Here is a 23,834-nt window from a genome sequence, read left to right as displayed (position 1 = left end):
CCCCCCCCCCCCCCCCCTCCTCCTCCTCCTCCTCCTCCTCCTCCTCTGTTTTCAGACCTTTGTTCAAATTACAGCCTGCCACTGACTAGCTGTGGAATGCTGGGCAACTTGCTCAATTAACTTCTCTGAATAGTGGTTTCTATATCTGAAGATGCAGGTGGTAATTCCCATCTCTTAGGGTTGCCGTGAAGATGAAATGAAATCACCTCAGGCTCACTATACTACCTGACATAAAGTAAAGATTTAATTTATAAATTAACTTTTTATACTACTAAAGTAAGACAAGTTTTCTAACAGTTTGTAGCATGATGAGCAGTTTTACTTGTGTTGGTGATATATGCATGAAGTTGCCCCTGTAGTTCAGCCACAAATGAAAATGACAATGTGAGCATGTAGCATTCAGATGTTTTCTGTAAGATTACAAAATAGGGGCAATATTGATTGTACAATAAACTGTAAGAGATACAGTCAGAAGATTTTAGACATTAAAATTTAATTGTAATTTATTTAGAATCCCACTGTGATATTTTAATGAAAATAATAATTTTTTTTTTAACCTTTCTTCACTTTTAGTATTGTCACCCCTGTGAGTAAATTGCATTTTCGCGTGTGGAGTCATCAGACACTGAAATCTGATGTTTTGTTGGGAACTGCAGCATTAGATATCTTTGAAACCTTAAAGTCAAACAACATGAAACGTATGTATGTAAAAGTAACAGAAATTGTGTTAGGCTATTTGTTTTTCTGCAAGAAATAACAATGTGCAAGACGTGCAGAATGACTATGTTCACTATTTGTTTTTAAGTTTGCTTGGTTATAATATTAATGAGGAGAACAATCTTTAGCTTTTTTAAAATGTATGTTTATTTATTTTGAGAGAGAAAGAGAGAACCAATGTGTGCATGCGTGTGCACTTGCAAGCCTGAGTAGGGGAGGGGCAGAGAGAATCCCAAGCAAGCTTTGCATTCTGAGCCCTTGAGATCATGACCTGAGCTGAAATCAAAGGTCAGATGTTTAACTAACTGAACCACCCAGGTGCCTCGAATTTTGAATTATTTAAAGCATTCTGAGCAACCTTGGTTTAGCCATTCATTTTTGACCCAATATTTTTTAGTAAATTTAGTAAATAGGTACTTATTAAAATATTATAACTCCATTATGGAAAACTAAAGAATATAGAGATGAAAAATGTAATTCTATTTCAAAGACATATATGATTAATATTTTGACAGATTGTCTTTTCAAATGCTTTTTTTAAATTTCCTAATTTTAGATGGCTGTGGTTTTATTTGCATGTATATATATTTATATGAAGATATATAAAAACTTGAAACGTGCTTGTTTTGATTAATATATCATGATTTTAAAACATAGATGTTTTTCTACCCCTTGACTGTCTAAAACATACTTTCTAAATCTCATTTAGGATTTAAGAGATGCAGTCCATTCTTATATGTTTTCACTCAGTAAAATTCAGGCATATATTGCTGAATAATCCCGCTGGCTTATTTTCTGCAAGGATGGAATGAATATAACAAATGAGATGATTGAGCTATTTAGTATTTTACATTATGGATATTAAACATTAGCAAATTTTGTTGTTTTTTTAAATGTTTGTGTCAAAAGTCCTGAAACCTCAGAGAAGTATACTAAAAACAATTTATATACACAAAAATGTAAATTTTTTCTGACATTCATTGTTTTTAACAGTTAAGATGGCTTAAAGAAAAAAAAGTGACTATTCTGTAATTATATTCTCTTACAGTTGAGGAAGTAGTTGTGACTTTACAGCTTGTAGGTGACAAAGAGCCAACAGAGACAATGGGAGACTTGTCAGTTTGTCTTGATGGACTGCAGTTAGAGTCTGAAGTTGTTACCAATGGTGAAACTACATGTTCAGAAAGTAAGTAATCACTTTTTATATAGGCTCTTTAATGATTCTTTCTAATGTTAGCCACCATAGATGCTGTATGTAATTATTGCTATTCTTTTTCACCTTAAAGAAATTATTTCTTTTTTTAAAAAGAGACATTGAGGGGCGCCTGGGTGGTGCAGTCGGTTAAGCGTCCGACTTCAGCCAGGTCACGATCTCGCGGTCCCTGAGTTCGAGCCCCGCGTCGGGCTCTGGGCTGATGGCTTGGAGCCTGGAGCCTGTTTCCGATTCTGTGTCTCCCTCTCTCTCTGCCCCTCCCCCGTTCATGCTCTGTCTCTCTCTGTCCCAAAAATAAATAAAAAACGTTGAAAAAAAAAATTAAAAAAAAAATAATAAAAATAAAAAGAGACATTGATTATTTTAAACATTTTCCTTTTAGTGCATTGTTTCTATGAATAAAACATTTTTCTATAAGTTGAAAAGTTGCAAATCAAAGTTGAATCACAGTTGATTCTGTGTAATGAATTGATTTGTAAACTATTTATTTTGTAGACCAATGATGATAATTATTATGGCAAATGATGCCATACCCTCTCCATTGCCAATGGCAGACATAGTTTGTCTGTAGTAGTATCTAGTTGAGTTTAAATTTGACTTGAAATCCTTCTTAGTACTGTATTAGCCTACCAATACAAGCTGAAATCCATTTGTCATTCCTTTTCCATTTCTGTAGGCTACATTTACAGAGGTATCTTTGTGTTATAATAATGACAAAACCAATTCATTATACGTATACCAGCATAGCTTACGATTTATGACCCACTAGTTTTTGTTAAAGGAAATAATAAACATGAACTAATTGAAAGAAGTTTGGCACCCGGATTAGTGCCTATATAGCTAGCATGCTTAATAAAAGTACTTCTTAGTGGATTCCTTTTAGATTTTTCCATTACTTACAAATGTGCTAAGCAAATTTTCACTTGAAATGTCGATTTAAGAGTCCCCAAGACAAAGAGCAGATTAGTGGTTTTCTTGATTAGTCTGACAAAGTTTTTTTTGTTTACTTAGAAACTACATTATGAAACCTTTTGCAGTTGTCAGATGCTATTCTTCTGTTTCTGCTTTGGAAGACTTCCTACTTCCTCTTTAACTCATGATCTTTTTTAATAGCAGGACCTTCAACACAGTCCTGGTGTATCTTCCAGATTGTTTCTTTGAGGTTAGTGAGGGTGGAGAGAAATTTCTGAAATGGTCATACTGCTTCAGAGTTGACAAGTTCATTTTAATTGACTACTATTCATAGGAACTCTGTAATAGTCAAATTTTTCCATAAATTGAAATACTAGAAAATAATACACAAGTTAAATTTCATTTTTATATTGCTCTACACTCTGCATTTATAGCTGCTAAAGTTTTTTACCCCCTACAAGTTGAAACTGTTACTAATGAAAAATACTTAATAATTAACAAAGCATATCCATTTTCATATTTTAAAGTAGAATCTAAATTGTATATTTATACTTACAACTTTATTGTTTATTGCCCACAAAAGTGAGTATTTCTGTTACCAGTTTTCCACTCAGGTAAGAAAATAATTGATAGAATTTAACATAATTATTTGAAGTAGAGATTTTAATTGGAAAGTCACAGTGTATTTTAGGATTGGAGTTGCCAGATAAAATAGCTGCCATTTTTTTAATGCTTGCCATGTGCCAACCACTATGGCGATGTGTTTACATATATACTCATTTAACCATCATAGCTTTAGTAAGGCACAACCTGCATTTTGCATATAAGGAAATTGAGACTCTGATAATTGAAATAATAAGTCCAATATCACACCAATTAGTATCATGCAGAGTCAAGATTGAAATACAAATATTTGTTGATGTTTCCTATTCTTTCCAATTGATTCACACTTAGAAACCAAGAAACTTTGAATCAAGTCATGAGTTGTAAGCGGACAAAATCTGGTCTAGTTCACAAGCATGCATGATGGGAACTACACTTAGATTGTTCTTTGGTTCCATTTCTGTAACTTTAATTATAAACCAGAAATGAAAATAAGAGTTTACCACTAAAATTGAATTTCTAGCACCTGGCATAGGTTGGTTGGATAAGAACTGGGGAGGTAGGGGGGTGAGGGGGATTGCTTTTGTATTTTAATAATTTTCTACTGTTAAAGATTTTTAGATTATTTTTTTCCCCTGAGAATGTTAGAGGTAATGTTTTGTTTTAAAATATTTTTTTAAGATTTTGTTCTTAAGTAATCCCTATACCCAACGTGGGGCTCAAACTTACAACCCCAAGATCACACATGTTCTACTTACTGAGCCAGCCGGGCATCCCAGTCAAGTTTTTTTGTGGAAGAACATGTAGAATGGTTCTTAGAAGAAATTTGTTCTTGTAGACTTAAATATTTTTGGTTAATTTTTAAATAATGTTTATGAAAAGAAATCACTGAATTTTAGTATTAAAAGTCACCAAATAATAGCTTGCTATAAATGTAGATTTAGTGGGAATGTTGGATTTTCCTGATGAGACAGTATTATCTCTTTGGGTACTTAGACATTTTTGGCTCATTGTTTTTGGTGGATAAATTTTTTTTAAATGACAGTTAAATAAGTAAACCTTTTTCAAGTGAAACAAAATTTACTCAACGTGTTTGTTTTTTCTTCATGCTTATCTTCAGGCTTTATTTGAAAACTAGAGAGCTTTATATCCTCACCCCACCTTCCCAACCCCATGCTGGCTCAGAGAACAAGTTTAATATGCAACTGAGCATCTTAGTTGTAGTTGTCACATTTTCTTTGATATTCTTTCTTACTTCTCTGATTTAGAAAATAACTTCATAATTTGTCCTGGTGTTTTCCTCTCTTTAAGTACAGAGTTGCCTTTTATGAATCTCTAGGAAGAATCCTTTATTTAATTAGTTACACAGATTTACTGCTTTAGCACTCAGATCTAAAGTCAGTCAACAAATCGAGTGTGGGCAGTTCATATCTGCAAGAACTTCCCATTCATCTGTTTTTACCTCTTGGGCTGCTGGTAGTGGTAGATCATTAGTTTAATACCTGTCTTCCTAAATATGACCTCCAGTAGGAAACACTGAAAACCATTACTGTCAAAGACATTTTTCCTAAAGACAAATAAAAATCTATTTTACTTTTAAATTTATGATTATAAAATAAGAACATATTCTTGTAAAGATCTTTATTCTTTACCATGCATACTCTGGATGTATTTAAAATTAAATTGGAGATAGGTTTTGGCATATGTGACCTTTGGTTCTTAATATGTATGTTCCATTCCATTTTGACTGTATCTCATTCTTTCTTTCATTAGACTCTAGTTTTTGTGGTTCCTTTTAATTTTAATGTAAATCGCCATTTTATATGAATGTATCTATAATGTTTTCTTATCAGTATAATAAACTCTAAGAAACTAGCTTAAATTTTTTGCTTTACCAAATATTACTTGAAATTACTGATATCAACTGGATCTGGGTACCAACTAATTATTTTATGGAAATAAACTTATTTGACTTATCTTTAAATGTTTTTGTATATATGTTCAAATATTAACTAGTTTACCCTCCTCAAAAAGCCAGGAAAACTTTATTTCCACTAGTTCTACTTTAAAAATCCAAATATTAAGGCTGTAATACAGTCATTGGTTTAGAGTAAGACTTTGCTGAATTCTTCATCCATTTATACAATTTACAAAGTATTTTGACTTATATTCTCATATATATTATATATATTCTTATATTTAACATGTGTAATACATAAACCAGCATAAATTATTCACCCATAACTGCTACACACCTTAGAAATTAGAGCATTAACAATCATTATATACTCCTGTATTTTCCTCCCTAGAAATCTGTGTCTTTCCCCTACAGATAATCACTACTCTAAATTTTGAATTTATCATTTCCTTGCTTAAACATTTTTTTATCACCTGTGCATGTCCCTAAGCAGTCTATTACTTGCACTTTTTCTTGAGCTCTATGAAAATAGATTTTTGCCTTTTAAAATTTATCCATAGTACTTCTCTGTAATTCATTTATTTTTGTTGCTATATGATAATCTGTTAGGTGAATATACCACAGTTTATCCATTTTTATGTCAAAAGACAATCTGATTTCTTTTCAGGTTTTGCCATTAAGAACATACAGTCATAATTGAATATTTTTGCGTTTAGTCATTTATATGTCTCCTGGTACAGTTTGAAGAGTCTATGTGGGATATATACTTGAGAATGGAATTTCTCCTATATATTGATATGATGCACTTTCAGTTTTACAGCATTTATTGTTTCTCAAATATGTCCTTTTTTGTTGTGATTCTTTTGAGGTACAATTTACATAACATACAACTAACCTTATAAAGTGTACAATTCAGTGGCATTTAGTATATACATAATGATAGTATCTACCACCTCTGATTTCAAAACATTTTCATCACCCCAGAAAAACAAACCATTGTCCATTATATAATCACTCCCCATCCCCCACCCCCAACCCTTGGTAATCTCTAATATGCTTTTTGCCTTTAGGGATTTGCCTATTCTGGATATATCATAAAAAAGGAATCATATAGTACATGACCTTTTGTGTCTGGATTCTTGGCATATTGTTTTCCAGGTTTATCAAAGTTGAAGCATGTATCAGTACTTCCTTTTTTTGTGGCTGAATAATATTCCACTGTATGATTCTGCCACAGTTTGTTTATGCATTCATCTTCTGGTGGACACATGACTTACTTTCCCACCTTTTGGTTATTAATGAATCACAAATAATGCTGCTACAAACATTTGTGTGCAAGTTTCTTTGTGCACATGTTTTTAATTTATCTTGGGTATATTCCTAGGAATGCAATTGCTGGAGCTTATTTGATAATTTCTTGTTTTTTCTTGTTCATTTTCTTTTGATAAGTTTTTTTAATATTCCCCATTTGAAAATTTCAATATCAAACAAAAAAGGAAAATTCCAATATCAGAGATCTTTGGGGGTATATTTTTATTTTTTATTTTTATTTAAAAAATTTTTTAAATGTTTATTTATTTTTGAGAGAGAGACACACATAAAGAGCGTGTGCAGGGAAGAGGCAAAGAGATGAAGACACAGAATCCAAAGCTGACTCCAGGCTCTGAGCTGTCAGCAAGAGAGCCTGATGTGGAAAGTGAATCCACAAGCCGTGAGATTATGACCTGAGCCAAAGTCGGATGCTTAGCTGACTGAGCCACCCAGATGCCCCCAGGGATATATTTTTATGTCTGTCCTTCATTGAGACTTGTTTTCTTATGTGTTTGCTGCTCTTTGATTGCCAGTTTATTTTTAATCATAGTCTGTGGGAATTTTAGGGGCCTAAATTGGGGATTAATTGTCTAAGAGAAAGTTTCTTTTGCTTCTGCTAGTGTAGGGTGTGCCACATACCTAGAAACACCTCATCTCCTTTCAAGTCCCTAGCCTAATGTGGCTATCTCTGGTTCAGTTCTTTCACTTGGTGCTAACCCAAGCCTTCTTTTCTGATTCATCTCAGAGCTGATAATAGCCATCAGGATAACCTTTTTTTTTTTTTTTTTTTCTTCAAATTTGCTTCACCTTGTTTCTGCTCTAGTATCAGTTCACTTGTTTGTTTTGCTTTGAGATTGCTAGGCACCAGGAAATAGAACAGTGTGTTAAATTGCTTCATCTACCAGTTAGTTATTTTATGGCAGGGAACCCCTTTTGAGTAGTTCACTGAATAGAAGAGATCTTTATAGATCTTCCAAAGGGTCCTGTGGGTAAAATGTGTGCATTTAGAAATCTGATCATTTTTTCTTACGGAAATTGGTAGTAGGAATACTTCTAAAGAACAATACATTTATAAAATGCAAACTTTAAGATCACTGTTCTCTTCTTGGACATTCATTGTATAAGTATCAGATATTTTGTGCCTTTTTTAAAAACTATTCTCTGGAAGCACAGAATTAGGTCTGTATAATTTATGCCATTGAGGCACCTGGGTGGCTCAGTTGGTTACGCGTCCAATTTCAGCTCAGGTCATGATCTCTCAGTTTGTGAGTTTGAGCCCCATGTTGGACTCTGTGCTGACAGCTCAGAACCTGGAGCCTGCTTCAGATTCCATGTCTCCCTCTCTCTCTGCCCCTCCCCCACTCTCACTCTGTCTCCCTCTCTCAAAAAATGAATAAACATTTAAAAAAATTTCATAGTCATGACCTCACCTCTGTATTGAGTGGATGAAAATGGCCTTTGTACTTATAAATGAAATGTAATTTTGAGAAACAGTAATAGCTAATATTCATGGAGTGCTTATGTGCTGGGCACTGTTCTAAATCTTTATGTGTAATCCTCACAACTATTCTGTGAAGTAGGTATCATTATTGTCCCCATTTTATAAGTGGTAAAAGGCACAGGAAAGGCAAGTGTAGTTTTCTGAAGTCACAATGTTAGTACATGATGAAGCTACAATATAAAGTCAGGCAGTTTGGCCTCAGAGTCTGTGATTAAATACTGTGCTTTTTGTAATAAATGAAAAAGTTTAGAAGTGTCACTTATTGGTAGATTTAAATGGAATGTTCCAGATTTTTTTTTTAAGTTTATTTATTTATTTTGAGAGAGAGCATGAGAGCATGAGCATGTGCATGCTGGGCAGGGGAGATGGAGAATCCCAAGCAGGCTTTGTGCTGTCAGCACAGAGCCCAGTGCAGGGCTCGATTTCACAAACCATGGTATCATGACCTGAGCCAAAACCAAGAGTTGGATGCTTAAGCAACTGAGCCACTCTGATGCACTCCCCCTGAAAGTGGTTTTCTTAATTTTTGAGAAAAGTGGGATACTAATTGATTAATTTTAGTAACTTGTGCTGGATTTTTAAATTTCATTTCCTGATTTCATTTATGTCTCATCAGCTATTTGAGGCAATATATTCCATATAAAAATAATTCTTGTAGGGGCTCCTGGGTAGCTCGGCCAGTTAAGCGTCTGACTTTGGCTCAGGTCATGATCTCGTGGTTAGTGGAATCGAGCCCCGCATCAGGCTCTGTGCTGACAGCTCAGGGTCTGGAGCCTGCTTCATATTCTGTCTCCTGGTCTCTTAGCCCCTTCCCTGCTCATGCTCTGTCTCTCTCTGTCTCTCTCTCTTTTGTTTCTTTCTCTCTCTCCCAAAATAAATAAACATTAAAAAATTAAAAATTCTTGTAAAACTGAAATGTACTCTTTTCAGGGGTGCCTGTGTGGCTGTCAGTTAAATGTTCGACTCTTGATTTCAGCTCAGGTCATGTTCAGCTTAGGTCATGATCTCACAGTTGGTGGGATTGAGCCCCACAAGTCAGGCTCTGCACTGATAGTATGGAACCTGCTTGGGATTCTCTCTCTCCCTCTCTTTCTCTCTTTCAAAAATAAACATTAAAAAATTTTTTTTAGGGACTCCTGGGTGGCTCAGTCAGCCAAGTGGCCGACTTTGGCTCAGGTCATGATCTCACAGCTCATGGGTTTGAGCCATTTTTAACAGCTTTATTGAGATTTATATTTCATAAAATTCACTCATTGCTAATATCCAGTTTAATAATTCTTAGTAATTTAACTGAGTGACCCAACCATTACTGTAAATCAGGATTAGAACATTTTCATCCCCCTGGTAAGATCCTCTTATTTACAGGAAATTCTATTCCCACCTCTAGCCCTAGGCAACCACTAATCTATTTTTTTTTTTCCAAAAATTTGTGTTTTCTGGACATTTCCTATAAATGGGAATGGTACAATGTGTGCGGTCTTTTGTGTCAGACTTCTTTTACTTATTAGCACAGGGTTTTTCGGGTTCATCCACGACATAGCACGATTCAGTTATTTGTTCCTTTTTATTACTGATAGTTTCCCATTGCATACGTATACCATATTGTCTGGTTATCCACTTGTACTTTTTTTTTTGGTAAGCTTTTTGTTTTAATTGAAGGATTGTTGATGCACAAAGTTACATTAGTTTCAGGTGTACAACCTATTGATTGGACAAATCTGTATATTATGCTTTGCTCACTGCAAGTATAGCTACAGTCAGTCACCAAACAACACTATTAAAATATTATTGACTATATTCCTTATGCTGTACCTTTTATGCCCCCTACTTTTTTTAATGTAATATTTTTAGACAAGATGATATTCCTGGCAACCTTGCTGAGTATGGTATAGTGTAGTCGTGATTCAGCATTTTTTAAATGAAATTAATCTGTTAATTATGGTTTGGAGTAATGTAGTGATGATTTTACTGTTTAAAACTATGTATTTGGGGACTTAAAAAATTTTTTTTTTACATTTATTTATTTTTGAGAAACAGTGAGACAAAGCGTGAGTGGGGGAGGGGCAGAGAGAGGAGACACAGAATCTGAAGCAGGCTCCAGGCTCTGAGCAAGCGGTCAGCACAGAGCCTGATGTGGAGCTCGAACCCACGAACTGTGAGATCATGACCTGAGCTGAAGTCGGACGCTCAACCGACTGAGCCACCCAGGTGCCCCGGGGCCTTTTTTTTTTTTTTTTAATGTTTATTTTTGAGAGAGAGAGACAGACAGAGCACGAGTGGGGGAAGGGCAGAGAGAGGGAGACACAGAAGCAGGCTCCGGGCTTTGAGCTGTCAACACAGAGCTCAATGTAGGGCTTGAACCCATGAACCATGAGATCATGACCTGAGCTAAAGTCAGATGCTTAACTGACTGAGCCACCCAGACGCCCTAGGGACTATTTATTATTCTTTAACTAACTTAAAATAGACTGATAAACTGGAGTTCTTGTTTCTGCATTTTACAGTATTTCCTTCTCTGTCTGCTATTTTTGCTGCAATCAGTGTGCCTACCGTCTAATGTTTTTATAGTGCACAGGCCCTTACTGAATCCTCAGGTTATTTTGCATGACTGAAATTTGAAGAAAGTGTGAAATTTGTGGCATTAATTTGCCACTTGAGATTAGTTGGTACCTTTCCTTTTCTTGAAGTTATTTGCCAAGCCCTTGCATAAGAGAGATGTTACTGGTTTTTCTGTTTTCAGAATCTGTTTTCTTCCTTATCCTGCTGGTTATCAGTATTTTGTGTGAGGTATTTGGAATATAAAAGATGGCTAAAATATTAGATTTGAATTAGAACCAAGCACATATATATTTTAAAAGGCAGAAGTAGGACATCAGTAATAATACCTTGACTAATTAGCATCTCCTAGACCTAAAAAGCATTTGCACAAAATTTTGGTAAACATTTTTTAATTTCAATCATATGAACATTTTATCACATTTTTCCTTTAAATATCATGTTGGAATTTAAGTTATAGTGTGTTCTACAAGATTTAATAAAATGCTTTGCCTGTTAGGAAAAAGGTGAAAATCACTTTTTGAAACTCATTTTCTGTGTAAATTTTATTGACGTTCAAGGTGCTTCACAGAATGATGATGGCTCTAGACCCAAGGATGAAGCAAGGTAAGATTTCACTTGTTCACCAAAGAATATAAGAAGAGACCAGGGAGAATAAATAACCATTTTAGTCAGAACTTTAGTTTGACTAAAGCAAAAGTTTAGACTGATACAAGAATAAAGAAATGTCAAAAAAATTTAGGGTTCACAAATGTCCATCGGCGGATGAATGGATAAAGAAGATGTGGTATATATATATACAATGGAGTGTTACTTGGCAATCAAGAAGAATGAAGTCTTGCCATTTGCAACTACATGGATTGAACCAGAGGGTATTTATGCGAAGCGAAATTAGAGAAAGATGAATATCCTATGACATCACTCATATGAGGACTTTAAGACACAGAACACATGAACACAAGGGAAGGGAAGCAATATAAAAACAGGGAGGGGGACAAAACAGAAGAGACTCTTAAATATGGAGAACAAACAGAGGGTTACTGGAGGGGTTGTGGGAGGGGGGGTGGGCTAAATGGGTAAGGGGCACTAAGGAATCTACTGAAATCATTGTTGCACTATATGCTAACTAATTTGGATGTAAATTAAAAAAAAAAAAAAATTCAGGACTCAGTGGCACCTGGCTGGCTCGGTTGGTGGAGCATACAACTCTGGATCGTGGGGTTGTGAGTTTGAGCCCATGTTGGGTATAGAGATTACTTAAATAATAAAATCTTTAAAAAGAAATTTAGGGCTCAAGGTAAGAAAGGAAATATTTATGAATGTTTCAAAATACTTAGCTTATTTGACTGCAGTTCTTTGGAGTAGCCCAGGGATACCCAAATTGCTAATATTTCCTTCAGCTTGTTGAAAGTGAATATATTTGCACTTTTTCAAAGACAAGGAGTTCAGAATCCCAGGGCCATCACTGGACTGTTAAATTTTTTTTTCTAGAAAAGCTGGGTTATAAGCTTTGGGTATATGGGAAGATCGTCACCATCTATGGTATCTTCTGAGCCTTTGTTGAAAGGAGCAGTGATTTGTACCAGTTGTTCACTCTAACCCTAGATTCAGCACTTTTTTTTTTTTTTTAAGTTTATTTATTTCTTTTAGTTATCTCTATACCCAGTGTGGGGCTCAGACTCACAATCCTGAGATCAAGAGTCATATACTCTTCTGACTGAGGCAGCCAGGTGCCAGTGGATTCACCACTTTCATGGGCTTATCTGCCTTGACATCTAGGGCCTAAAAAGTGTTGAATGCCTTGAGTGTTAACTGATTTAAACATTTAGGTGTTTAGTGTTATGCTAGAAAACTGGTAATGAGAGATAAATTTAGAAAAGGAGATGTTCCTAGTCTTAAGGCAGTAAGTAACATATCTTAGAGAGTTACAAAATCCCACTGGATTCCTCCTTTTTCCCAAACTGAGTAAACAGTGGGTAGGAAAATGATGAACCACAGAAGTAATGATCAGAAGAGGAGAAGTGTAGAAGTATCACAGAACATAAGGGAAAATACCCTGAAAGATGGGGTATTACCATGTTAGGTGGTGGCAGGAGAGGAGAGGTGGAGCAAGTAGAACAAAATGTTAATGGTTGTTGAAACTGAGTTGATAGGGTATTTGTGCTACTAGTTTGTCTACTTTTGTGATTTATGGAAAATTTTATAATAAAGTTAAAGACAACTCACCAAGATCTTTGGGAAAATTAAAGTGTGTAAAGCTATTCTCTTTTATCTAATAGAGATCTCCTTTCAGAGTCACTCCTGTGACAAAAACTCATCTCTTATACTAATCTCTGAAGAGGTGGAATATTAAGGACTAGTAACATCTTGTCCACGGAATAATAACTGCTTTTATTCTCAGTGTGATTAAAAAGCAATAGAAAAGAAATATACATATCTCTGTAGACGGGGAGACAACTCTAGCCTCTTGTGCCTCCCCTTAGTTTTATGTTTAATTAGAGTTTTGAATTCCTGAAATTTTCTCCATAATGTTTTAATATTTCAGTTTGTGTTCATCAGGTAACTCCTATTTTATATAATAAACCCATATTTTTCCATTAATAAGTGAGAATGTCATAGAATTTTGTATGCTCATTGAAAGGTTCAGTTAAGGAGCGCCTGGGTGGCTCAGTTGGCTGACTCTTGATTTCAGCTCAGGTCATGATCTCACGGTTTATGGGATCAAGTCCTGCCTTGTTGCGCTCCATGCTGACAGTATTGAACCTGTTTGGGATTTTCTCTCCCTTTCTCTCTTCTCTCCCTCTCTCCCTCCCTTTCCCTCCCTCCCTCCCTCCCTCCCTCTCTCTCTCTCTCTCTCTCTCTCTCTCTCGTTCTCTCAAAATAAATACAATTTAAAAACAAGAAAGGTTCATTTAAGTCACTATTTTTACAAATCTCATTATTTTTAATTTTTCTATTTTTTTTTTTTTTAAAGTACTCTCTATACCCAACGTGGGGCTCAAACTTAGAATCCCAAGATCAAGAGTCGCATGCTCTACTGACTGAGCTAGCTAGTTACTCCTACAAGTCTCATTCTTAAAGTGCTTTATGAAACCACTCTAGTCAACTGTAAATGTCTTACAAAGGCATTCCTGGAGCCCTAGCTTCATGCCATTTATTTAATCAATGCTTCTACCCAAGTGAAGTAGTAATCTGAGGAATAGTGTCTTTTAGGTTTCTGAGACTGCCAGAATAATCTTTAAGCATGTCTTTTGTGTTAAGTATGAATTCCTTTATGTTAGCTTTTACTCCAGAGAGTGTATCTCTGAGATGATGGGTTTGAAAAGCATTTTGTAAACTGTCAAATGCTGTTAAATGTTACTACACAATGATCATGGCCATGACTGGCTTTTTCTCTTTGCTTTTATTTGCTTACTTCATAACTATAAGACTAAAAAGCAGGGCAGTATATACCCAGTGAACAAGGGTTTTGTGCCCCTCCCCTCCAATTTCTTGCCCAGTTATCATTTAGGAAGAATACTAAACAACTTTAGGTTACATTACCTTTTTGTCCTAATTCAGGCCCTATTGTATACTGTGAATATAGTCTTGTTAGTCTGCTTTCCTCTGTAGCATGTCTGGATGTCCTATATTATTCAACATTGTCTTCTGTCATTTTTATGAAGTTCAAGATGATTGGCACCTAGTATTTAAGATTTTGTTGTTAGAAGTACTTTATTGGCTGTTAGGACCTTACTGTATTAGCATCTTGGTTCTCCAGGGTTCTTTATCCTGTCCATAAACATCTGGGCTTATGTATAAGTTAGATATATATGCATGGTGAGATAAGCAGAGGTTTATAAGAATGTGGAGTAGAGGAACAAAGCCATAGTAGCATGTAATTAGTAGCTAATTCCTTTTAAAGATAATGGAGGTGGTGAGTTCACGCTGACAATTCTATACAGTGTATAGGTTTCCACGTTTTCAAAATCCATTTCAAGTTTTAGTTTCACACCCATTTACTAAAAGAACTAAAACCACCAGTGCTCTTTTAGTATGGCTATGTTTTTCAAACTTCAGAGTGTATCAGAATCACTTGGAAGACTCGTTCAACCACAGATTATGGTCTTATCTCCAGTTCCTAATTTGTTAGGTCTACGTTTGGGCCTAAGATTGGCACTTCTCAGAAGTTTCCAGGTGATGCCTATAGTGTTAGATCACGCCATACACTTTGAGAAACACTATGGTTAGACTTACAGGTATTTCTTAGATTACAACAAACTGTTTTGGGAAATTTTTTCAGTTATATAATGAAGTCTATTTCTTGAAAATCTAGGCTTACAGAATTGTCATTCTGCCTTAATCTCATACTCTTTTACTTCAGAACTAGTTTGAATTTTGTTTCTTCTCGAACTGTTTTTATTATTAGAAAATAATACATGATGGTTTTAAAAAATGTAAATCAGGGGGCGCCTGGGTGGCTCATTTGGTTGAGCATCCGACTTCAGCTCAGGTCATGATCTCACAGTCTGTGAGTTCGAGCCCCACGTCGGGCTCTGTGCTGATAGCTCAGAGCCTGGAGCCTGCTTTGGATTCTGTGTCCCCCTCTCTCTCTGCCCCTCCCCTGCTCATGCTCTGTCTCTCTCTGTCTCAAAAATAAATAAAATTTTTTAAAAAATGTAAATCAGTATATAAACCAAAATTATAAAAGCTTCATGGAAGAAATAGCATTTGACCTAAGACCATAAAGCGTAGTTGTAATTTGGTTTTGCATGCCTTGGGAAATTAGACGGGAAGGGGTTCTAGGTGGAAGGAAGAAAAACAGTTATAGAGATGGGGAACAACATAGGGTGTGTTGTTAGAAATCTTCACTCACAGTGTCTAACTAAAAATAGGGTAATTGAAAGGGGAAAATGGTAGGTGGTGAATTTGAGAGTAGAATCCATTAGTTAATATTTATTGTCTCTTCTGTGTCAGGCAGTATGAGCATGTTTCCTGTCATTTCACTTAAACACTTTTGTGAGGTAGGTAGGTATGGATCATTTTTATGGGTGATAAGAAAACTAAGCCTAAGAAAGGGAAAGGAACTTGCCTGAGTTAATAGTGTAGTGGCACAGTTGAACCTGCAATTGCCTTACCTTCAGAGCCTGAACTCATAATTGCCATGCTTTACTGCGACCTAAAGTGTTAGTTATTTTTAGTGTTACATAGGTTGGGGCCAGGTGGAGGTTTTGGTTTGCAAATATAGGTATCCCTCATTTTGTGCTTTGCAGATACTTTGATTTTTTTTTTTTTTAAACAAACTAAAGGTTTGTGGGAACCCTGCATTGAGCAAATCTGTCAGTGCCATTATTTTTAATAACATTCACTTGTGTCTCTCTCACATTTTGGTAATTCTTGCTCTGTTTCAAACTTTGTCATTATTGTGTTTGTAATGGTAATCTGTGGTCAGTGATCTTTGATGTTACTATTGTAATTGTTTGGGGGCATCACAGACTCTGCCCATATACAACAGTGAACTTAATTGATAAATGTTGTGGGTGTTTTAACTGCTCCACTGATAGGCTGTTCCCCATCCCTCTCCTTGGGCCTCCTTGTTCCCTGAGTCACAACCGTTAGGCCAGTTAATAACCCTACAGTGGTCTTTAAGTGCTCAAGTGAAAGGAAGAATAGTATGTCTCTCACTTGAAATGAAAAGCTAGAAATGATTAATCTTAGTGAGGAAAGCATGTTGAGAGCCTAGATAGGCCAGAAGCTAGGCTTCTTGTGCCAAACAGCTAGCCAAGTTGTGAGTACAAAGGAAAAGTTCTTGAAATTTAAAGTGCTATTTCAGTGAACACACAAATGGTAAGAAAGCAAAACAGACTTACTGTTGATATGGAGACTGTTTCAGTGGTCTGGATAGAAGATCAAACCAGCTACAACATTCCCTTAAGCCAAAACCTAATCCAGAGCAAGACTCTAATTCTCTTCAATTCTGTGAAGGCTGAGAGAGGTGAGGAAACTGCAGAAGAAAAGTTTGAAGCCAGTAGTGGTTGGTTCATGAGGTTTAAGGAAGGAAACAATCTCCGTTTACACAAAAGCACAAGATGAAGCAGCAAGTTATTCAGAAGATGTAGCTAATTAATGAAGGTGGCTACACTAAACAACAGATTTTCAGTGTAGATGAAACAGCCTTCTATTGGAAGAAGATGCCATCTAAGACTTTCATAGCTGGAGAGGAGAAGGTTAATGCCTGGCTTCAAAGGATAGGCTGACTGGCTTGCTAGGGCCTATTGCAGCTGCTGACTTTAAGTTGAAGCCAGTGCTCAGTGACCATTCCAGAAATCCTAGGGCCCTTAAGAATTATGCTAAATCTACTCTGCCTGTGCTCTGTAAACAGGACGACAAAGCCTGGATGATAGCACATCTGTTTACAAGGTTTATTGAATATTTTAAGCCCCCTGTTGAGACTTACTACTCAGAAAAAAGATTCTTGGAAATGTTACTGCTAATTGGCAATGCGTCTGGTCACCTAGAGCTCTGATGCTGATGTGTAACAAGGTTAAGGTTTTCATGCCTGCTAATACAGCATCCATTCTGCAGCCCATGGATCAAGGGATAATTTTGTCTCTCAAGTTTTATTATTTAAGAAATACATTTCTTAAGGCTATGATTGCTGTAGGTAGTGATTTCTCTCATGGATCTGGGCAAAGTAATAACTTTCTGGAAAGGATTAACCATTCTAGATGCCATTAAGAGCATTTGTGATTCATGGGAGGAGGTCACAATATCAACATTATCAGGAGTTGGAAAAAAATTGTTTCCAGTTCTCATGGATGACTTTGAGGGGTTTGAGACTTCAGTGGAGGAAGTAATTGCAGATGTGGCAAAAATAGCGAGAGCCAGAATTAGTGGAACCTGAAGATATGACTGAATTGCTGCAATCTCATGTCAAAACTTAAATGGATGAGGAGTTGTTTCTTATGGATGAGTTCAAGAAAGGGGTTTCTTAGGATCAAATCTATTCCTAGTAAAGAAGCTGTGCAGATTGTCGAAATGACAAAAAGGATTTGGAATATTACACAAACTCAATTGATTAAACAGCAGCAGGTTTTAGGAGAATGGACTCCAATTTTGAAAGAAGTTCTACTTCAGTAAAATGCTATCAAACAGCATTGCTACAGAGAAATCTTTTGTGAAAGGAGGAATCAGTTGTTGTGGCTGACTTCATTGTTTTCTTAAGAAATTGCTACAGCCACCCCAACCTTCAGCAACCACCACCACCCTGATCAGTCGGCAGCCATCAATATCAAGGCAAGACCCTCCACTAGCAAGGAGATTAAGACTTGAATCACATTCAGTGTGGATGATGGGTAGGATTTTTTTAGTAACAAAGTATTTTTACATTAAGGTAAGTAAAAATTTTTTTTAAACATAATGCTATTGCACATTTAATAGACTGCAGTATAGTGTAAACATATATGCACTGGGAAACAAAAATATTGACTTTATTGCAGTGGTCTAGAACTGATACTGCTGAGGTATGCCTGTATAGGCTCATAGAATCCTTCTGTGGAGAGGAAGATCTCTAAAAGTATTTGGGGCATTGGCATGATCAAAACTCCATAGGAAAAAGTATTTTATTTTATTTGGTAATCGTGTATAGCTTGTATTATCTGGTGGTGAGTGAAGGTGGGGGAGACCTATGTGGGAAGTTGTTATAGTAATACAGTGAGAGATAAGGAGGGTTAGAACTGGGGCAATGGTGGTAGAAGAGTAGGGAGAGAATGTGGAAGTGAAATCAGTGAGACTTAGGTATTAAGCGTCAAGAGGAACAGGAGAGAAGGAAAGTCAAGTTGCCTGGGAGGATAGCAGTGCCACCCATAGAATCAGACCATGAGAGGAATACTAGCCTTACAACTGGAGAGTTATTCTAGATCTCCTGCATTCAGTTGATAATTTGGTACCAGAGGATGGGAATGCAACAAGGATAAGTGATTCGATTTGGGAACCATTTTAGAGATGATCTTTGAAATCAAAATTTGAGACTCTAGGGAAAAATTCAGAACAGAACCATAGGAACCTATATTTAGTGAATGGGAGGAAGAAGACAAATTGAAGAAGAGATGGTTAGAAGTGGGCATACAAGATTAACTCAAAGAAGTTAAGAGAAAATGGTTTTAAAAGATGAGGTAATTGGGGCACCTGGGTGGCTCAGTTGGTTAAGCTTCTGACTCTTGATTTTGGCTCAGGTCATGATCTCACAGTTCGTGAGAGAGAGCCTCACAATGGACTCTGTGCAGACAGCTCTGAGTCTGCTTGGAATTCTCTCTGCCCCTCTCTTTCTCTGCCCCTTCCCCCCTTGCACACGCACTCTCCCAAAATAAGTAAACCATCTTAAAAGATGGAGTATTTAATGCTGTCAAATACTGCAGAAGAGAATGAGATACTAGACTAATTAAGCCAAGGAAAACTGGCTATATATGGAAAAAGAAAAAATCAAGTTAGAGCTTTATCTTGTCCAAGATCAGAGTAGATTCCAGGTTGACTTTAAAATTGAGTTCAGGGTTGCCTGGGTGGCTCAGTCAGTTAAGTGCCCAGCTCGTGGTTTTGGCTCAGGTCATGATCTCACGGCTTCATGGGCTTGAGCCCCACATCGGGCTCTGTGCTGACAGCGCGGAACCAGCTTGGGATTCTCTCTCGCTGCCCCTCCCCCCACTCATGCTGTCTCTGTCTCAAAATAAACTTAAAAAATTTAAAAGAAAATTGAGTTCAAAAAAATTAAATTATAAAACCTTTAGGAGAAAATGTGAATAGTGAACTTATTTCTGAATAAATTTGATTATATAGGAATATAAAACTTCTGTGCATTTTATGTCCCAGTATGTGATCTATTCTGGAGAATGTTCCATGTGCACTCAAGAAGAATGTGTATTTTCCTGCTTTAGGATGAAATGTTCTGTATATATCTGTTAAGTCTATCCAGTCTAGTGTGTCATTCAAAGCCATTGTTTCCTTGTTGATTTTCATTTAGATGATCTGTCCATTGCTGTAAGTGGGGTGTTGAAGTCCCCTACTATTATGGTATTATTATCAATGAGTTTCTTTATGTTTGTGATTAATTGATGTATATATTTGGGTGCTTTCACATTTGGAGCATAAATGTTTACAATTGTTACATCTTGTTGTATAGACCCCTTAATTATGATATAATTCCCTTTTTCATCTCTTGTTAACAGCCTTTGTTTTAAAACCTAGATTGTCTGATATAAGTATGGCTACTCCGGCTTTCTTTTGGCGACCATTAGCATGATAGATGGTTCTCTATCCCCTTACTTTCAATCTGAAGGTGTCTTTAGGTCTAAAATGGATCTCTTGTAAACAGCATATAGATGGATCTTGTTTTCTTTTCCGTTTTATTACCCTGTGTCTTTTGATTGGAGCATTTAGTCCATTGACATTTAGAGTGAGTACTGAAAGGTATGAATTTATTGCCATTACGTTGCCTGTAGAGTTAGAGTTTCTGGTGGTGGTCTCTGGTCCTTTCTAGTCTTTGTTGCTTTTGGTCTTTTTAGGGTTTTTTTTGTTTTTGTTTTTTGTTTTTTTCCCCCAATCTTTACTACCCTGAGAGAATCCCTGTTAAAATTTCTTGCAGAGCTGGTTTAGTGGTCATGAACTCATTTAGTTTTTGTTTGTCTGGGAAACTTTTATCTCTCCTATTTTGAATGACAGTCTTGCTGGGTAAAGAATTCTTGGCTGCACATTTTCCCGATTCAGCATATTGAATATATCCTACCACTCCTTTCTGGGCTGCCAAGTTTCTGTGGATAGGTCTGCTGTGAACCTGATCTGTCTTCTCTTGTAGGTTAAGGACTTTTTTTCCCTTGCTGCTTTCATGATTCTTTTCCTGTTTTGTGAATTTGACTATAATATGCCTTGATGATAGTCGGTTTTTGTTGAATCTAATGGGAGTTCTCTGTGCCTCCTGGGTTTTGATGTCTGTGTCTTTTCCCAAGTTAGGAAAGTTTTCCACTATGATTTGCTCACATAAATCATCTACCCCTTTTTCTCTCTCTTCATCTTCTGGGACTCTTACGATTCTGATGTTATTCCTTCTTAATGAGTCACTAAATTCCCTAATTCTTATATCATCCTCTTTTGCCTTAGTCTCCCTCTTTTTTTCTGCTTCATTATTCTCCATAAGTTTGTCCTCCATATCACTGATTCGCTGCTCTGCTTCATCCATCCTTCCCACCATGGCATCCATTCAAGATTGCAGCTCAGTTACAGTATTTTTAATTTCATCCTGACTAGCTTTTACTTCTTTTGTCTCCACAGAAAGGGATTCTAATCTGTTTTCAACCCCAGCTAGTTCTTCTGTGTATTTTCAAATATAGAATTAGAAGCGGATGACAGATACTTAACCAATATGAAAAGCGATAAATTGATATCCTCAGATTATAAAAGGATCTTACAAATAATAAGTAGAACTATTCTCTTATAACAGAAAAATGTATAAAAGATGTATACAATTCATGGAAGAAGAAACTCTAATGGCTTATAAATGAAATATTGTTGAACATTAACATTTTTATTTACCAAATTAGTAAAGACTTCAAAATATTTAAATACTTTATGGTGAAGTGGACATTTTCATAACTAGCTGATGGGAGAACAGATTAATTATTATCTTTGAAAATATTTTTAGTAATATTAAATTAAATATTAAATATTAAAATATCTTCAAGATATTTGTATACTTTAACCCAGGTGTTCTATTCTGACTTTCTATAGGAAATAGCAATTACCTCCTCTTCCCCCACCAAAAGAAAAGAAAATGACTAGATGGTATTTCTATGTATTAGAATTTTCTATAGTCATTAGATATTATAAATGTTTTTTAATAATTTGGGGGAAATGCCCAGTATATAATGAGTAATAAAACAAACATTTGCTCAAGATAGGAAACATTGTATGGTTACATACAGAGCCGGTGAAATAGGACTGGCAAGAGATAGTCCCATGTCTTAATGGTAATGATCTCCAGAAGGCAGGACTGAAGGTGATTTTTATTTTATGATTAGAAGTTGTTTTTCACTTTGAAAAGTGAAAGTCTTTGAAAAACTAAAATATACTAAGTTCTTTAATAGCATAAATACAAAAAGTTATAATGAAGAAAAAGAGAAAGAACTGTTTTGAAGAGCAGTTAGGATTGAGGAAGTGTTTTAGGTTGAGGGGTTTGATTGTGTTTATGAACCAAGAGAAAAGATCCGGAAGAAGGAAGATGATGGAAGATAGAAGAAAGGTGTTAAATGATGATGGAAAGTCCTAGAAGATACAGGCTGAAATCAAAAACACAAAGACAAATTAGCCTTGAAGTAGTGAAGAGACATTTTTCCCCCAAGAGGGGAAACAAATAAATGAAGATGATAAGAGCACAGAGAAATTTTTTTTGATTGATTTTTCCTTTTTTTAATGAAAGTTTATTCTTAAATGTACAATAGGAACTAAGACAGCACTTCATCCTAGCTATAGTTGGCAATAGATGCTGTAACAGACAGGGAATTCAGATGTTTAAACAGGAATAGTATTAAGGAACACCATTGCCTCAGGCACAAGAACAGGTTACTTTTTGTCAGGTTTCTTTCTTTCCTTTTTTTCCCTTTTTTGTTTAAGAGAGTTCAAGCAGGGGAGAAGGTTGTGGGGGGGAGGGAAGGAAGGCGGAAGGATCTCAAGCAGGCTTCACGCTGAGCGTGGAGTCCTATATGGGGCTCAATCCCACAACCCTGTGATCATTGACCTGAGCCAAAATCAGGAGTTGGAACTCAACTGACTAAGCCATCCAGGCTTAGAAATCTTTCCAGATTTCTTAATTCCACCTGTAGGCCCTTCCCTGCAGCCTTTGATGTTAGTTCCTTGAGTTTCTTTTCTTCTTTCTGTTTCTGCTTGAGTGTTTTATCTTCCTTGTTCATCTTCTTGGGCTGTTTCAGGGGCTTCTGCCACCTTCTCAGCTGGACATGGCACCTACCTCCCCTTTGAAACAGAGAAAGCTTAAGGTAGATGAGACAATTGAAGGATTGCAGATAATCATCATATTAGGGAAGAGGCAGGATGACGGTCATCTACAGATTGGAAATGTGGTCAAAAGTAGATTTAATATGTAGAAAATGGTTGATTTCCAAGCAGTATGTATAGTCCAGTTGAAGTTGTTAAATAAGGTCAACTGTAGCTTTTGTCTCAGTCTCTAAAATGAGCAAGCTTTAGGAAACTGATGCCTGCCAGTATAAAAAGATGGAGACTGAAGAAACACAGTTTTAATTTCTTTTTATCTTTTGCCTAAGTCTCTTTAATTGTACAGCACCTAGTAAAAGTCCTTTGCCCTACCAAATTACTATTAATTTTTATTAGTATTAATTTTAATATTAATACACCAATCCCAATGAACCTGTGGCCTAGGCTGTCATAGTCCTCTGTCATTTCTAGTTTTTTAGCTCCTAAGAGATTTGAGCTGTGATTTCTTCTTTTTAACAGGAAAAAAGGTGCTCACGTACACTAACAGGAGGGAAGTAAAGACTTTATCTTATTAGACATTGGTAGTGAAAATCTACAGACTTTTCTTTCTTTCTTTCTTTCTTTCTTTCTTTCTTTCTTTTTTTTTTAATTTTTTAATGTTTACTCAGTTTTGAGAGACAGAGAGCAAGCAGGGGTGGGGCAGAGAGAGAGAGGGAGATACAGAATCTGAAGCAGGCTCTAGGCTCCGAGCTGTCAGCACAGAGCCCGATGCAGGGCTCGAACTCACAAGCTGTGAGATCATGACCTGAGCCAAAGTCAGATGCCTAACTGACTGAGCCACCCAGGCACCCCTGCAGACTTTTCTTTATTGGGCACGGTGGGAAATTTATGAGGACCTTTTATAGAACAGTCTACCCCTTTAATTTGGTATTTTACCTAGTTTATTTACTCTGCTAAAATAGACCTGATTTTGCACCTGGAACATTATTTATTATTACTTGTTGGCCCCTGAGAATAGTAGTAGAAAAAGTAAATGAAGGATTAGTTGCAATGATTGCTTGGGGTTAGGGGATGTTGGACTATAGTGAAGGAATGAAAGGTACTAGGAGAAGTAGTACCCTGGGATGGAA

The 23,834-nt window shown here is 36.2% G+C and overlaps 1 protein-coding gene across 4 annotated transcripts in view; it reads left to right on the top strand.

Annotated features, from left to right (window-relative positions):
* Positions 1–23,834, top strand: part of ITCH (itchy E3 ubiquitin protein ligase) — a 146,523-nt gene that overhangs the window by 69,176 nt on the left and 53,513 nt on the right. For all 4 annotated transcript variants that reach the window (XM_049649951.1, XM_049649950.1, XM_049649948.1 and 1 more), the window contains 3 exons: positions 574–698; positions 1,766–1,903; positions 11,292–11,337. In XM_049649951.1, coding sequence (XP_049505908.1) covers positions 692–698; positions 1,766–1,903; positions 11,292–11,337 — 191 coding nt within the window. In that variant the 5' untranslated portion in view covers positions 574–691. The remainder of the gene's footprint in view (positions 1–573; positions 699–1,765; positions 1,904–11,291; positions 11,338–23,834) is intronic.

This window comes from Panthera uncia (assembly GCF_023721935.1).
Source record: "Panthera uncia isolate 11264 chromosome A3 unlocalized genomic scaffold, Puncia_PCG_1.0 HiC_scaffold_11, whole genome shotgun sequence".
Taxonomy (NCBI): Eukaryota; Metazoa; Chordata; class Mammalia; order Carnivora; family Felidae; genus Panthera; species Panthera uncia.
The sequence above is the reverse complement of the archived record's forward strand: the minus strand, read 5'-3'. Positions and strand labels throughout refer to the sequence as shown.